Here is a 15,565-nt window from a genome sequence, read left to right as displayed (position 1 = left end):
ACAATGCATTGCATGGAGAAGTGTATGTTGGGCATCACGCGAAAGGACCGTAAGAGAAACAAATGGGTTAGAAAGCAGACAGGAGTACGCGATGTAATAGACGTTGCCAAACAGCGGAAATGGAGATGGGCGGGTCACATTGCTCGCCGAAAGGATGGCCGCTGGACAAATGCCGTCATCCTGTGGTACCCAAGGAGCATGAAACGGCCACAGGATCGCCCTAAAAGCCGCTGGATTGACGAACTGGTAAAGTTCGGCGGAAACACGTGGCAGCGAACGACGCAGGACCGAGAGAGTTGGAAGAAGCTTGGGGAGGCCTTCATCCAGCAGTGGATTGACCCCGGCTGATGATATAATTAACAATACGGGCTATTATATTTATTATGCAAGGCAAGGGCAAGAGAAGACCTGGACAGCCGAAATTGACATGGCTGGACTGCGTCACAGGAGATTTTAGAATGCTCGACCAAAGTAACTGGAGAGTGTCAGCGCTGGATCGTCCAGGGTAGAAGAAGTTTGTGATGAATGCCAAGACTCGCCAAGGGTTTTAGTGCCATAAATGTTTTTCAACACATCGTGTTTCCTACTACTATAAAATATTCGATTGCAATGTAGCAGAGTAGAATATATTATTGTACTAATGCTGTATCTTTTTAATATATCTCATAATATATTTTATCTCATAAATTATAATATACGTCATATTTGTAGAGGTTTACCCAACTCTACAACCGACGTATTATTGTCTGTGGTCATTTGTGTGGCACAGACAATAATACTAAGCGGAAATGAGAGCTCAAATCAGTCGCACATTCGGCATTGAACTGTGCAGTCAGATATTCACTCGCGAGTCCGTGAATATTAAAATCCATAATGTAAAATCCTATCTAGTCAACCCTCAACATCAATGTATCCATTCGTAATGCCGTGTACAATCCAAAATGTTTTACCAGAATATAAAACAAAATAATGTCAACGCTGTGTCTTATTTCTATTTTGCCCCGAACATTTATTTTACACACACGATGCAACCTTCTGCAAACAATTAATAGATGTTATATCTCACAACTAACAATCGTACAAAGTGTACACAATATACTATAAAATAAATAAACTTATTATAACATGTATGTTAGGGCTTATTTTATTAAAAATGCATGATAAAAACAATGATTTTTTTAAATGCGTTTCAATAAAGCATTTTTCTGATAATCCAGGAACACCAATGACATTAATATGGACGAAGCATCTAGAAAATAAAATGACACTCACTTTGTGTCGGGTCTGCCGGATGGCGAAATTCATATTTTAATATCGGTATCCTACGCTCAAATGAACATTCTGCTTGCAAGCGGTCTGGCGACACCGCTGGGTCTGCCCATACAAAATTTCTCACTGTCAGGTTTCGACTCCACCGTTATTATTGTGTTACAAAATGCCAATGTGCCTAGTTAAAAATTGTAAAAAAAATCTACTAAACACTCCAAGAAAGATGGGATATCACTTTTCATGTGTTAGTATTATTTATTATTTATAAAATGCCATTTTAAGATAATGTTTATTCAATGCAATTGAATGACAGAAACCATTGGACAGTCGCCTGTGATGCGCTATGCTCACTTGCGTCTAATCTCCGAGAAGTCGTAAGTAACCGAGAATCTGTTTCTAACGCAATGAGTCAAGACACTAATACGCCATTACAATAAAGGCTATATTACTATAAATTCTCGAAGCTTGTATCGCATAATGGAAATGGATACGTCATATGGTCACGTGACATCTACCTATACATCTGTGAATGACTTTGATGCACAATTTCTCGTGCGCGCCGGTATGAAGTGAGTTGTCCATTTAATATCTCGTTGAGGAACACACATATCATGGGAAGTGTGTTGCCATTTGAGGTGGCTGTAAAAAGGTTCAATTCTCAAGTATGTATCACAATATGCAATTTTCATGTAAATGAAGCACGCATTCAATATTGTAACATTTGAGAATGCAGTCGGGCTTTGTATTTTTTGCGTTTTAAGGCCTGGTCGTCATTAGCCATAAATCGACACACCTTTCACGGCTACTATTTTTCATATTTCTATCCTATTGATCTGTTGTGTGTAAATCTTTTTATTTATTGAAAAAAGACAAGTAAAAGGTACTGAATAAATATATTATCTCATGAATCAAACAAACAAGATCGAACGTTTATATATTAACTCCATACATGGTTTTACTTAGGTATATTCAATTACAATTTTATGATACATAATCATTATTTTCTTTCCGAATCATGATGGCTTCCACAAGGTTATATTATACTATTCACCATTTTCTCTTTAATGGCAATTAGTTCAGTGGAGAGATGCACATATTAAAATGACATTGAATTCAAATCTAATAAAACAATATTTATTTTAAATGAATCCGTTTATTCAGTTATCATAATTATATAAAATTTGAAATAAAGGCGCCAATAATTCACTAGATAACAATTTTAACCATACCTACTATGTACCATAACTGGAATGATTTGTTGATAGAGTACAGGTAGAATTATTATCTAGACTAGAGACGTACACGTCACTGCGGCCGTTTAGATATGTTTAGAAGATCTTTAATAAATATCAAATGAACATATTGTAATATTGTTTGATTTTTTGTGTTAATATATTTATCTCCATCTCCAGCGCCATCTTTAGATAAATAAAGCCTGATCATATCTATTTGCACAAGCAACGAGTGGTGCACTGTTCAGCTGTCAAAATCAGATCACAGATTACTTGACATATTGATTCGCCCTTTCTCGTTTCAAATTGAATTATAAAAAAATTCTCAAGTCAGAAATATTACCTCACTATCAATGTTATTTATAAATAATATACATTCCTGTTATTCATCAGCTGTCAAAGTCAGACTAGTTCTTCACACAAAAACCGGTAGTAATATCGATTTCCAAAAAATATGTAGCATTGATCTATGCATTACATTAATTGTAGAAGGTGTGTTAATGCTAGTATATTATTTATCATGTAACTCATCTATCCAAATCAAACTATTCCCTGTGTGAACACGACAGACACGTAAAGTATAAGCACTCTATAGAACAATGACACTCAATGACAGGTCATCCATAGACAACAACGGGAGGGGCGGAGAAAGTAGGACCAGTCGTTGTGAATGTATCGGCTTTCTACTTGAGTCGGCAATGCCATCTCTAATATTACAGACTTAATATTATATCAATGTGAATAATTTATTGTATTACTACTCACCAATCTAACAATGCATGTATAGATTATACAGTGTAACAGAAAATGCAAAAAGTATATAATATAAAATATGTAATAAATATCACTGATATAATATTTAAAGTAATAATAAATAAAAGTAATATTCCCAGTTCGTTCCTGATTATTTTTGAATGCCGTAAACATTGTTTTTCAGACAACCTTAGAGTGAATATTCCATGCACAGTAATTAAGTTTTACAGCCCTTACAATATGGGTGATATTCGAGAATCAATGATAATGGTCATAACACATTATACCTACTACGAAATATTATAAGACGATATTCGTTATATCGTCTTTTGTGGTATATTTTTTAAATGACACTTGTATGGTAACTACTTATCTAGTAGTATATCAATGGTTTGAATTCAGAGTATGTAGCTAATAGATTGAGCAAGTGTCTAACATCCATTTCTCGTAAAAACAAAAATCTGTTAATAAAAACCTCCACTCTATGGACGTTCATACGATCAGTGACGTCCCGTGGGGGTAGGCAGATTGAGCGTCGCTTGGGGGCGGCAGTTACTCTGGAAGGGTGGCAAATCGAGGAGAATCATTTGGCACATATAGAAATAGGTACATTAACTTAGTAATAACGAAAATATCTTTCCATTAAAAAATCAGCTCACTGGTTGGAAACAAAATGTATTAATTAACATAAAATGTTTAACATTGTTGCCCTTCGACGTACATAGTGACCAGAATCGACACGTGCACGGATGATTTAAAATAGTGTATAAAAAAATGGGTCGACATTTTGGCGCTGCCCAGGGGCGGCATTTTGTCTAGGGATGTCACTGTATATGATCTTATTAGGGTCGAAAGAGAATATAGAATTTATAAACGTCTCATGCCTCATGAGAATTAGGAGCTAACGCAGCATTGATATAGTTTCTTAAACATGTCACGATGATCAAATATTGGGTAGTTATAATTTCCCATCGGTATGTGTCATTTTATGTGTTTTGAGTTGGCTGGGTTGCGAAAATTTCAATGGGCATATAGTGCATTTATATGGTTTTTCACCTGCATGTTTCATTTTATGAATTTTGAGATTACACAGATGCGAAGATTTAAATGAGCAAGCATCACAATGAAACGGCTTTTCACCAGTGTGTGTTATGTGGTGAGTTTTGAGGTGACCGCGCCTCGAGAATTTCATTGAGCACACATCGCATTGAAACGGTTTTTCGCCAGTGTGAATCATTTTATGTGTCTTAAGATCACTAAGTCGCGGGCACTTAAACGAGCATATGTCGCATGAATATCTTTTCTCACCTGTATGTGTAATTTTATGAATTTTTAGATTACCAAGATGAGAACATTTGAATGAGCACACGTCACACTGATATGGTTTTTCTCCGGTATGTGTCATTTTATGTGTTTTAAGATGGCCAAGATGTGAGCTTTGAAATGAGCAAACATCGCACTGATGTGGTTTATCACCGTTGTGTATTTTGGGTAAACTGAGCTGGGAGTTATGTTTGACAGAATCATATTTTTTATTGCGTTTCCTTATAGTGGCCGGTTGAATCTTATGCGTATCGTCAGGTGCCGTGATACATCGCTCCGCAGAAATCTACAAAAAGATAAAGATTTTTTAAAGTATACCTACTGTTACACCCTCGAATAGTCCCAATTTAAGGATGTCTCCTCTGGGGGTCTAAAGAGGCCTGAACCATGTTTAAGCCGATGCATAGTAATGGTTGATAATGAAAAAAAATACGTGGCAACGTTGTTTGTCCAAGTGTTTGTACACGGAAGAGATCTCTGAAAGCGCTATCAAAAAGGAGCTACTCGTTGTAAGCAAGATCAGAAGCGGCAGTTTAGGCGAGCAGACGCTTCTAGATATTGAAACTCTATAAACACGTGTCAATCTTACTCCGAATCAAATAGTATTCCCCCAAATAAAAATCTCCGTTTTCGACAATTTCGAGGTGTTATTTGTTCACTCCCAACTCCTAAACGACAGACGATGACCAGCAACCAGCATACTGAGCGAGGACAGGAATGCATCTCCTCGATCTCGACTTGACGGAAGATGAAACTACCCAGTGTACCAAATATAGACTACGCCCATAAAACGCATATCATAAGGAAAGTATTCCACATGGAAACCGAGGACGCGGTTCTACTTTGGCTTGCGTACCATCTATGTCAACGACTGAATCAATGAGAAAGTAGACTGTATAGAGTAGTGCCGAAGGGTGGGCTGTTAAGATGTATGTTCATAACTTACTTTAAATTCGAAATTGGGAGAATATCCCAAGTTATCCAATGATGATTTTGTTTGATATTTCTATGCAAAAACGAAGTTGTGAGTGATGTTATGTCACCAGAAGAGAAACTTGTAAACAGTTTGAGGAGGGAATCTATGGATTGGATTAGGCAGGGTTTAATTAATTTTTAAAAACTAAGAAAATAATACTATCTACGAAAACAACTACGTTTAACTGACAAAATTTACTGTGCACTATTTACATTGGATCTTAATAATCTAACTCCAACTTTCGCCACTGATATTTTGTAATGGTTTATATAATAATATATATTTACAGTATGTTATGTTACAACTATTTTTTTTATGGGTCGCAAAATGTGAGGATGAAACTAAAAATATAGGAACCCCAAATTGTATATTATGCAATAACATCACAACGTATTGTAGCTGTCAGTATATTAGTGATTAATTATCTATTTTTAATGTATCAAATTATTCGACCGCAATAATATATTCCTAGTGACTCATATTCCAGTAAACAACTTATTACATGTACCAGCAGATTGGATGGCGATATGAAATACGGTATCGCAATGGAAAATTAGTCTAATATCCATTCCCATAGTATCATATTATATTATGACTGTAATAATAAATAAAATTCAAAGCTACTCATATTTAAACCGCTGACTCGTTCGATATAATTATGTACTGGAATATAATGTTTAGGTATTACTTTTGACTGTATAAATTACGAATACTGATTTATCAAAATGTCACTCGAATCTAAGTACCTGGCTCGTAACTATCTCAGTAAGTAATATGTACTGTCATTGTATTTATACTATCGTACCGACCGTTACGCTGCAAATAAAACTCGCTCCTGCATACGACTTCGACTTCTTCATCATCATCCTCAACACCATAACCCACACATTTAACACTACAGTGGTGACCTCGAGTGGGACATCGAACACCCACAGTATCAAGCTATAAACTATGTATAATAATATATTAAACGTACCTGATGAACTGTATTATATTTTGAATCAGAAAAATTAGTTTGGGGGTCTTCAGAATTCAATTGGCCCTGACCGTTTTCAACAAATTCATCTTTTACATCAATCTCAGATTTCATAGTATTAATAAAACCAGTTGCTGAATTCTGAAAATAACAACAAATTTATAATAGAACTGCAAACTCAGTAGGGACATGTAATATTTTTTCACACAAATATGTTTCGAAATCTAAAAGTAGATTAGTAGTAAGTAAACATAAAATAATGGCTATGGAGCAGGGGCCGCTTTACCTTAAGGGTTCGTAGGGACGATCCCCACATCGTTATCATGTCAAAAATACACGTCCGATATTTTTATAATTGTCATATTATTATACCGACGACATGATTAATTATTTTGTCTATCTCTCTCTTCTTGGTCGTGCACTCATGGCTGAGGATCGTGACCACATTTAAATTTCGCCATCCTTTGAGCAACCAAGACTTTCCATCCTTTTCGATCTTCCGCTTATCTCAGGGGAGAATGGATGGTGCCCCCAGTCAGCTCTTTCACTTGGTCGCTCCATCGCGCAGACGCTCTTCCTCTGCTTCGCCTTCCCTGGAGGCTACCCAAAACTACCAGTTTCTCCAGGTTGTCCGGTCCGCGCCTGACAATATGTCCAAAAAAACTGCAGAATTCTTCTCAGACATATCGTCGAGAGCCGTTCCTTTATTTTCAGTCCCTGGATGATTGACTGGTTCGTCCTGTGCTCCGTCCAAGAAATGCGAAGCATTCGGCGCCAACACCACATCTCAAAGGCATCAATTGCCTTCCGTTCTCTTGCCTTCAGGGTCCACGACTCGACTCCGTATAGGAATATCGAGAACACTAATGTTTGCACAAGCATCATTTTTGTGGCAATCGAAATTCCTCAATCCTTCCATATAGTGGTAAGGCGTGTCATCACACTTTTTGCAATTTGTGTGCGCCTTCTTATTTCCGCTTCACATCCGCCCTTTCCACTGATGGTCGATCCAAGATATACAAACTCGTCGACTGTTTCGAGGTTTTGGAGTGTACTTGGTGTTGGTAGAAGGTTGGCCCGATCAATAACCATTAACTTGGTTTTATTCCTATTAATAAGGAGGCCGTATTTGCGACTCTCTTCCTCTACCCGGTGTAGCAGCTCTGAGAGTTCCCTTTCATCAGCAGCGATTAGTGTGGTATCATCTGCGAATCTTAAGTTATTTATTTTCTGGCCACCAATTGTTATTCCGCCGTGCCAATGATCTAGGGCTCTTCGCATTATATGCTCTCCATATATATTGAATAACTGGGGAGATAAAACACATCTCTGACGAACTCCCTTCTCGGTTCGGAAACTCTCAGAAAACGCACTATTTACTCTCACCTTTGTGTGGCTATTGTTATATAAGTTTTTGATGAGACAGGTAAGGTGTGATGGAACTCCCATTTCCAGAAGTACCTTCCACATACAGTTCCATCTTACGCAGTCAAATGCCTTCTGGTAGTCAATAAAGCATAACATCATAGGGGTATTAAACTCTCTGCATTTTTCAATTAGTTGTCTGATGTTCAGAATTTGCTCTCGAGTTCCCTTCCTCATAACAAAACCTGCTTGTTCCTTGGGTATTTGTCGGTCGATGAAATGCTTCAGACGCCTGCTGATTATATGTAATAAGATCTTACTTGCATGTGGAATAAGTGAGATTGTTCGATAGTTTTCACATTTACGTGAGGAACCTTTTTTGTGCAGGGGGATCAAAATTGACTCTGTCCAGTCCTTGGGCCATACACCACTTTTCCAGATCATGTTGCATAATTGATGTATGGTTCTTTTTCCGTCATCATTGACCTTTTTTAATGCTTCTGCAGCTATGCCATCGCCACCTGGTGACTTGTGGGTTTTTAGTCTCTTTATCGCCTCTATCACTTCACTAAAAAGTATTTCAGGTTCTTGCTCATCGATACGTACGTCAACCACCTCATCATCCTCTTCTGTATCTCTGTATAGTGCTTCACAATATGTTTTCCACCTTGCCGTGACCCTATCCAACTCCATAAGTAGTGTGCCGTCCTCTTCCTCGATGGCCCAGTTCATTTTCTTGAAATCTCCTGTGATTTCTTTCACTTTTTGGAAAAGATTGCGAGTTTCTACTCTGACAGCATGGGTTTCGATGTCTTCACACTTATTTCTGAGGAAAAGATTCTTGTCCCGCCGACAGAGTCACTGAACAACTCTGTTTTGTTCAGAGTACCTTGCATGTTGTATAGTTGAATTAAGTCCCTTATTTCTAAGATCGGCTCTTGTTTGTATGGCCTCCCATGTTTCATCAGATATCCAGATCTTGCGACGTTTCGGATGTTCCTTACTGTTATTGAGTTTCTGGACTTCCTCCATCGCGCATAAGGTGGCTTCCTTCAACTTATTCCATGTTGTTTCGACATTGTCGCTGGGGTCTACGTATAGTGATGCCATTTTACGATTCACCTCCTCGCTAAATTGCGATGTCGTAGTATCGTTAAATATAAACGGTCGATTATTCTCACATCGTTTAGTCTTTTTCAACTTTAGTCTCATATTGGCAACAAGAAGTTGGTGATCGCTACCGCAGTCTGCACCTGGGTAGGTTTGTACATTAAACACTGATGACCGCCATCTTTTACTTATTGTTATGAAATCAATCTGGTTTCTGTAGCGATCACCAGGTGAGATCCATGTATATAATCTCCTAGGGTGATGTTGGAACCATGTATTCATGATTGCAAGATCCTGCTCTACGCAGCACTGCAAAAAATCTTCCCCTCTTGCGTTGCGATTGCCATGTCCAAATTTACCGATAAACTCTCTGAGATGATTGTCGTTCATGGTATTACCGACTTTGGCGTTCTTCTTAGTAGAAAAATTCTTCGCTATCCTCATCTGTTGATGCAGCTGTAGGCGCATATACTTGTATAATGTTCAGCAAACATGGCTGGGCGTTGAGCTTTATTGTTATTATCCTGTCACTGATCGAATTGTATCCAATGACACTATCTCGGAGAGTTCGTGGTACAATAAAAGCTACTCCGTTTCGACTTTCGTTTTGTCCTGAACAATATACCATGTTGCCAAGTCCTGTCTCGAAGTGTCCGGATCCTTTCCAATGTGTTTCGCTTTGTCTATCTAAACCCGTCGAAATTTTATGGAGATATTTATTATATTTATTAAATAAATAAAGAAATTATTGTAAATTATGTAATAATTAACAAATATAATGATGATTATGCGGTATTAAAATAAATAGTTCAATTAACACTTCCATTGCTGACCAGTTAATTACTAATTAATTACCACATTTATTTATCATGATAATAGTATGTAATGGCCATCTAATGGCCATGCGCCTAGCGCGTCTTTAGCGGCGAAAGACTTAAATACACCCTATTTCACTTTGACACCTATGAACAAATTAAGAAAGCTGACCGGGCTCACTCAGGCCCAACCCGTCGCCGCGATACAAATCTCGTTACGTAAAGATGTGAATGCACTAGCGTTAGTATACGCATACTGGGGAGCAAATCAAATAACCCCTAGGTGATTAAAAACGATCGCTGTATGTCGTTGTTCAAAACAGATAATGGTAGGTACCTAAATCTATACACTTTTTAGATGTGATTAAGTAAAGACTCAGATAATTATAATATTACCTATTTATTCTGAAAAATTAGGTACTCATTCCCTCATAAATAAAATCATGTTATTACAAGTAGCTTGGTACATAATGTATATGAGAAAGTAGGTAGGTTTTAATAAATGACTAAACCCCACCACCTAGAATGTCGCCGAGCCGCCACTGCTAAGGAGACAGACAAGAGTACGCGATGTGATAGAGGTTTCTAAGCAGATGAAATGGCAATGGGCTGGCATGTCGATCGGCAAGTAGATAAATGTAAAATGATAAGCAGTAATACCCAAAGGACACTAAACGCCCTCAGAGACGAGCTAAAATTTGCTGGATAGACAAGATCAAAAAGTTAGGTGGATGTCCGTCGCTGCAAAAGATAAGGCACCGACAAGGGTGGAGTTATGGGGTGGCCTTCATTCAGTAGTTGATCGACCCCGGCTGATGATGATAATGAATTTTTTTAAATTAAAAAATATAAATATCTAAATTAAATGAATGCGACTTACAATCCTATCTTTGGTATGGCATTTTATTGACGCTCGTAAAAATGGTCAAAGGAACATTTTGGTAAGACTTAAAAGAGACAAAGTCACGGTTAAGAGAAACAAACATACAGTGTTCGAAATGGACTGGTTCGTGAGTGCCTCGTGACCACCGCTACGTCTCGTGTAAAAATGGCGTCGTGTTGGACGTTACAGGCAGATAAATGAAGACATATATATTTAATAATCAAATATATAATTGAACTAAAACTGTAATCAAAACCCACCTGACTGACTGGCCTGTAATCTGAATGCGAACTTCCAGGTTGAGGATCGTTATCATAGAAGGGGTGCGTCGTGTCTTCGGCAAACTCATGCTTGACGTCAACTGGCTGAACGTCAGTCTCAGATTTTATATCTGTGAGGCCAATTGTAGGGTACTAAATAAAAGGTACATCATTATAAAATGCCTCCAAATAATTTCACATCGATATGTCTAATGAACCCAATGCTTACGGGCCGCACAAAATTGTGTTTTTGCTAATTACTTTTCAAATGCAAATTAACACGTTAATTACAAAATTAATTAAAAGGGCCCGTAAGCATTGTTTTTAATTACGACATTTAAATAGCATAGAAGTAGATTTTTTGGTTTCCACCGTGTGTCCTTCTTCCTTCTTTATTCGACGTTTCGGGCTCGTTGCAGAGGGCATTATCAAGAGATGATATGTTTTATGATGAAAATGTAGTGTAGGTATGTGCATGTAAACACTGCTCTAAGAATGTCAAAAGGAATCTGATTAGTAATCTGTCAATCGTTACGACCAGGGATACCGGCTCGAATATTGGATTTTGCTGATAGTGCCGGAAGCCATGACGTTTTTAACCGTAATCCATCATCCCTATTAATATTTTCAGGGTTTGTATGGATTTCAATGGCCTCCTTTACATTCACATACCTACACTACATTTTCATCATAAAACATATTATCATCTCTTGATAATGGCCTCTGCAACGAGTCCGAAACGTCGAGTAAAGAAGAAAGAAGAACACACGGTGGAAACCCAAAAATCTACTACGATAAAAACAACCGTGAAAGCCTCAAACATTATATTTAAATAGCATGCTTATTATATCTAATGGCCACCTAATCGTTTTTTTTTCACTGGGCGCGTCTTTAGCGTCCAATGTATTAATATCCCGTAAATGACTTTTTACGAAGCTAAAATAACAAAATATTTAATATCCCGTATCTGACTTTCACTAGTTCACACATATTGTAACTCCATAGCATGTCAATAACCCGTAACGTAAAAAGTGCTAAAGCAAAGCACATAACGCCTAATATAGGAAGTGATAACATGCAATAAAATGTGACACTATTACCTATATATAAAAGAGAGATATAGAAACTTAGAACAGCACAACGCAGTATGGAGAGGTGGATGCTGGGCATAACGCGAAAGGACAAAAAGAGGAATGAGTGTATAAGGAAGCAGACAAGGGTTTGCGATGTGATAGAGTTCATCAAAAGCCTCAAATGGAGATGGGCTGGACACATTGATAGAAGAAGAGACAATCGTTGGACGAATTTAGTCATCCAGTGGTATCCAAGAGGTACAAAACGTACGCAAGGTAGATCTAGAGGCCGCTGGATCGATGAAATGATAAAGTTCTGCGGGAGTACGTGGCAACGCAACGCACCGAGAGAAGTGGAAGCAGCTTGAAGAGGCCTTTAGCGATTCAGGCTGATGATGATGATGACGACATTGAATTACACACGAATTAAATAATTCGAAGGTAACATTTTGAAGCTGCATTCAACACACGTCATGCAACACGCCTGACAGCTTAGAGGCAAAATACGGGCTATTACAGGTTTATTTCTGCAATATTCAGATACAATGTAAAATGGCTATACCATTTTTGTTAAAATAACTACAGATATGGGAATTTCGCGGTCGATAGACAGTATTTTTGTTGTTTTTAGTATGTACCTACATCAAAGTCATTTAGGTCAGATACGGGGTATTGACATTTGTGAATTTCGCAGTAGATGGGCAGTATTTTTGTTGTTTTTAGTACCTACATAAAAGTAATTTTCATCATATACCTAGGTCAGATACAGGGTATTGACATTAGAATATCGATAAACTATTTTCATGGTGAAAGAATTATAAAATAATGTCTCAATTAGGAATATGTAATATAAAGACAGTATAATAAAGCACGATATATTGCTTTAGTTAGCTATATATTGTTTAACTGCTTTAATGATAATACCCATGATATGTTTAAAATTTCGGTAATTGTGCCGCAGATGCCGTCATGAGCTTTTATGATTTTTTTTTAACGAAAACAGTTTATTCCATGAGTAGACGATTATAATAAATACCCTTTTCTGTCGGCGCATAGGCTTTTCGATCCAATAATTATTAATTTAAAATTTGAAATTTTCATACATTTTGATGCATCATTATCACAAAAGATTACAATAATAGGTTGGGGTGAGTTCACCGCCATCTTTAAATTAATAAAGCCTGAGCATGACTTTTTGCACAAGCAACGAGTGGTCTACTTTACAGCTGTCAAAATCAGATCACAGATTGGTTGACATATTGATTTGCCCTTTCTCGTTTCAAATTGAATTATGAAAAATTCTCAAATCAAATATATTAACTACCAGTGTTATTTATAAGTAATTATACACTCAATATGAGCACTATATATAGACAATGACAAGTCATCCATAGACAACGGGATGGGCGAAAGGTAGGACCAGTCGTGCAATGTACCTGCTTTCTTCTTCAGTGGGCAATGGGTTAGTTAGATTATGTTAGATTAGGTTTAGTTTGGTCTAAAAAGAATGTTATAAAATCTCATGACGGCAGCTGCGGCACATTTACCAAAATTTCATTTACCCCGTCATTACAAATTATTATTGAACGACGTACCTAATAATATTGTGATACGTGCACGGAATCGAAGCAAAACTAACCTCAGTAGGAATATCCTCAGCAATCTCTTGCTTTACACAAGTAAAATTTTGGCCGTCTGAACTTGTTGAACATTGCATTGGTACATCGATCCAAAGAGGACTAACCGTTTTTACATCTCCATTAACCATTTCATCGTTTGGTTCACGTTTTATATTCATTTTGCTGTTGTTATTCGTACACTGTGTCAGAGACGTGGATACCGTGGTGCGTAGTGATGCCCTAATTGAAAAATAATACAAACCTATAACGAAGCAGTGTTGCCATCTCTACGGCAAAAAATATAGTACCTACCTACGCTTTGCGCGTTGTAATTTGTTGTAAATGTATAGTTTTTTGATTCTAACAAAAAAAAAATAACGAAAAATACGAAAAATTCCGAGACCCGTTTTTATTTAGGTAGGTACCTCTTCCGACCCAAAATGCAAAATGACGAATTCAAGAAATTTCATTGTAAACCAATCAAGGACTTTTTTTACGTTTTTAGTAGGTAAAATATTTTCCAGGTTCTCCAAAATTTCATATTATATTGCGAAATTATAGTACTTCGGGCGTACTATACCTGTTTTATACAGGGCTCGAAATGGACCAGAACGCACCGGAGCGCCGTTCCGATTAATAAAATTTCGTAGAAAAATAGTTGGTACTGTTCGGTTATACCGGAGGCAGCGGAAGACGCATTTTGAAAATAGCCGATAAACTGGATTATTTGTTAGGTTAACCTAACCAAACCTAACCTAACCTAACCTAACCCAACCTAACCGAACCTAAACTAACCCAAACTAACAAATAATCCAGTTTATCGGCTATTTTCAAAATGCGTTTTCTGCTGCCTCCGGTATAACCGAACAGTACCAAATAGTTTGACTGTCTGAGCTAGATCGGCCATAAAACAAAAAAAATCTAACATTTATTTTTATAAAATATTCATAAATTTAGATAACTATGTTAATATTTTCGTAAAATCATCGCGCGCTCCGGTTCGTAAAATTTTCCATTTCGAGCGCTGGTTTTATATCGTACATAGTACATACGCGGACCAAAATAATTAGAGTACAAATAATAATATAATTATAGTACGGTTGGCAGCACTGTAACGAGGTAAAGAAAGTGGTTGTTCACATCCAGACTGAAAAATAAATACTCGAACAATTATTCTTATTGTCAATATACTTACCTAATGTATGAACTTACCTTATGTAATAAATAAGTGGGGTTACTGCGAAAAATACCTTAAGTATATCAATTTGAATGTTCAACATATTATGGTCTTCTAAAAATAAGATACTCGTACCTATAATGCTAATTTATTTGTGCTTTATGTGCATGTTCTATGATATCGGATAATCTGGATTCTTTTAGGCACATAATGCGTTGTAATAGGTACCTAGGTACCTACCTTAAAAAATAACGACTTCCAACTATTGGGTGAAAAAACCACAATATTATGTAAGTACTACTTGTCTTAATACAGTGTTTTGCTGTACTGCATGGCCCCCACAAGGAGGGAGGGCTGACAGGGCTCTTGCCTAGGGGCCCGGCCTTAGGAAGGCCCCGGGGTGGCAGGTCAACCAGTTAAAGTAGGTATGTAAACACACACCACAAATTTGCTCTAATAGTAAAAAAAAACACCTGCGGCGCTATTAGACGAGTAAAATTTTATTTTATAATAATTACATACTTTTAGCGTCTTTCCTGGCTAATAAAAATGATTATTTTTTTAATCTAACATGGTGAAGGGTCACAATAATAATATGTTCCTTGGCTATTACAAAAGGGGGTCGCGATCAGTGCTTCTTAATAATTATATGAGTGGCGACAATATTTCAAGGCAATTCAATCGCTAAAAATACATGGAATACCCTTTATTTTACACAGAATCCTGGAGTTCCG

General features: G+C 37.1%; 2 protein-coding genes across 2 annotated transcripts in view; one reads left to right on the top strand and one right to left on the bottom strand.

Moving 5' to 3' along the window:
• Positions 1-352, top strand: part of LOC147077210 (uncharacterized) — a 332,131-nt gene extending 331,779 nt beyond the window's left edge. The window contains exon 6 of the mRNA XM_085940745.1: positions 19-352. The gene's annotated coding sequence lies outside the window, so the exon portion shown is untranslated. The remainder of the gene's footprint in view (positions 1-18) is intronic.
• Positions 353-3,910: 3,558 nt separating this feature from the next.
• Positions 3,911-13,882, bottom strand: LOC147077209 (uncharacterized). The gene is made up of 4 exons (XM_085940751.1): positions 13,675-13,882; positions 10,963-11,115; positions 6,530-6,670; positions 3,911-4,863 (listed from the first exon to the last, which is right to left on the bottom strand). The coding sequence occupies exons 1-4, from the start codon at positions 13,831-13,833 to the stop codon at positions 4,213-4,215; spliced, it is 1,104 nt and encodes a 367-aa protein (XP_085796877.1). The 5' UTR covers positions 13,834-13,882; the 3' UTR covers positions 3,911-4,212.
• Positions 13,883-15,565: the final 1,683 nt, after the last annotated feature.

Source organism: Rhyacophila brunnea, unplaced genomic scaffold, assembly GCF_057557595.1.
Source record: "Rhyacophila brunnea isolate RB1 unplaced genomic scaffold, BYU_Rbru_1.0 scaffold_13, whole genome shotgun sequence".
Lineage (NCBI taxonomy): Eukaryota > Metazoa > Arthropoda > Insecta > Trichoptera > Rhyacophilidae > Rhyacophila > Rhyacophila brunnea.
This window is presented reverse-complemented; position numbering and strand designations above follow the sequence as displayed.

Bases quoted from the DNA above. Each gene is read 5' to 3' on its own strand.
- LOC147077209 (XM_085940751.1), bottom strand. From the start codon at position 13,833: ATGAATATAAAACGTGAACCAAACGATGAAATGGTTAATGGAGATGTA. The intron at 11,116-13,674 runs GTTAGTTTTGCT...CCTTTTATTTAG, and splicing joins CTGAGGATATTCCTACTGAG to TACCCTACAATTGGCCTCAC. The intron at 4,864-6,529 runs GTACGTTTAATA...ATCTTTTTGTAG, and splicing joins AATATAATACAGTTCATCAG to ATTTCTGCGGAGCGATGTAT.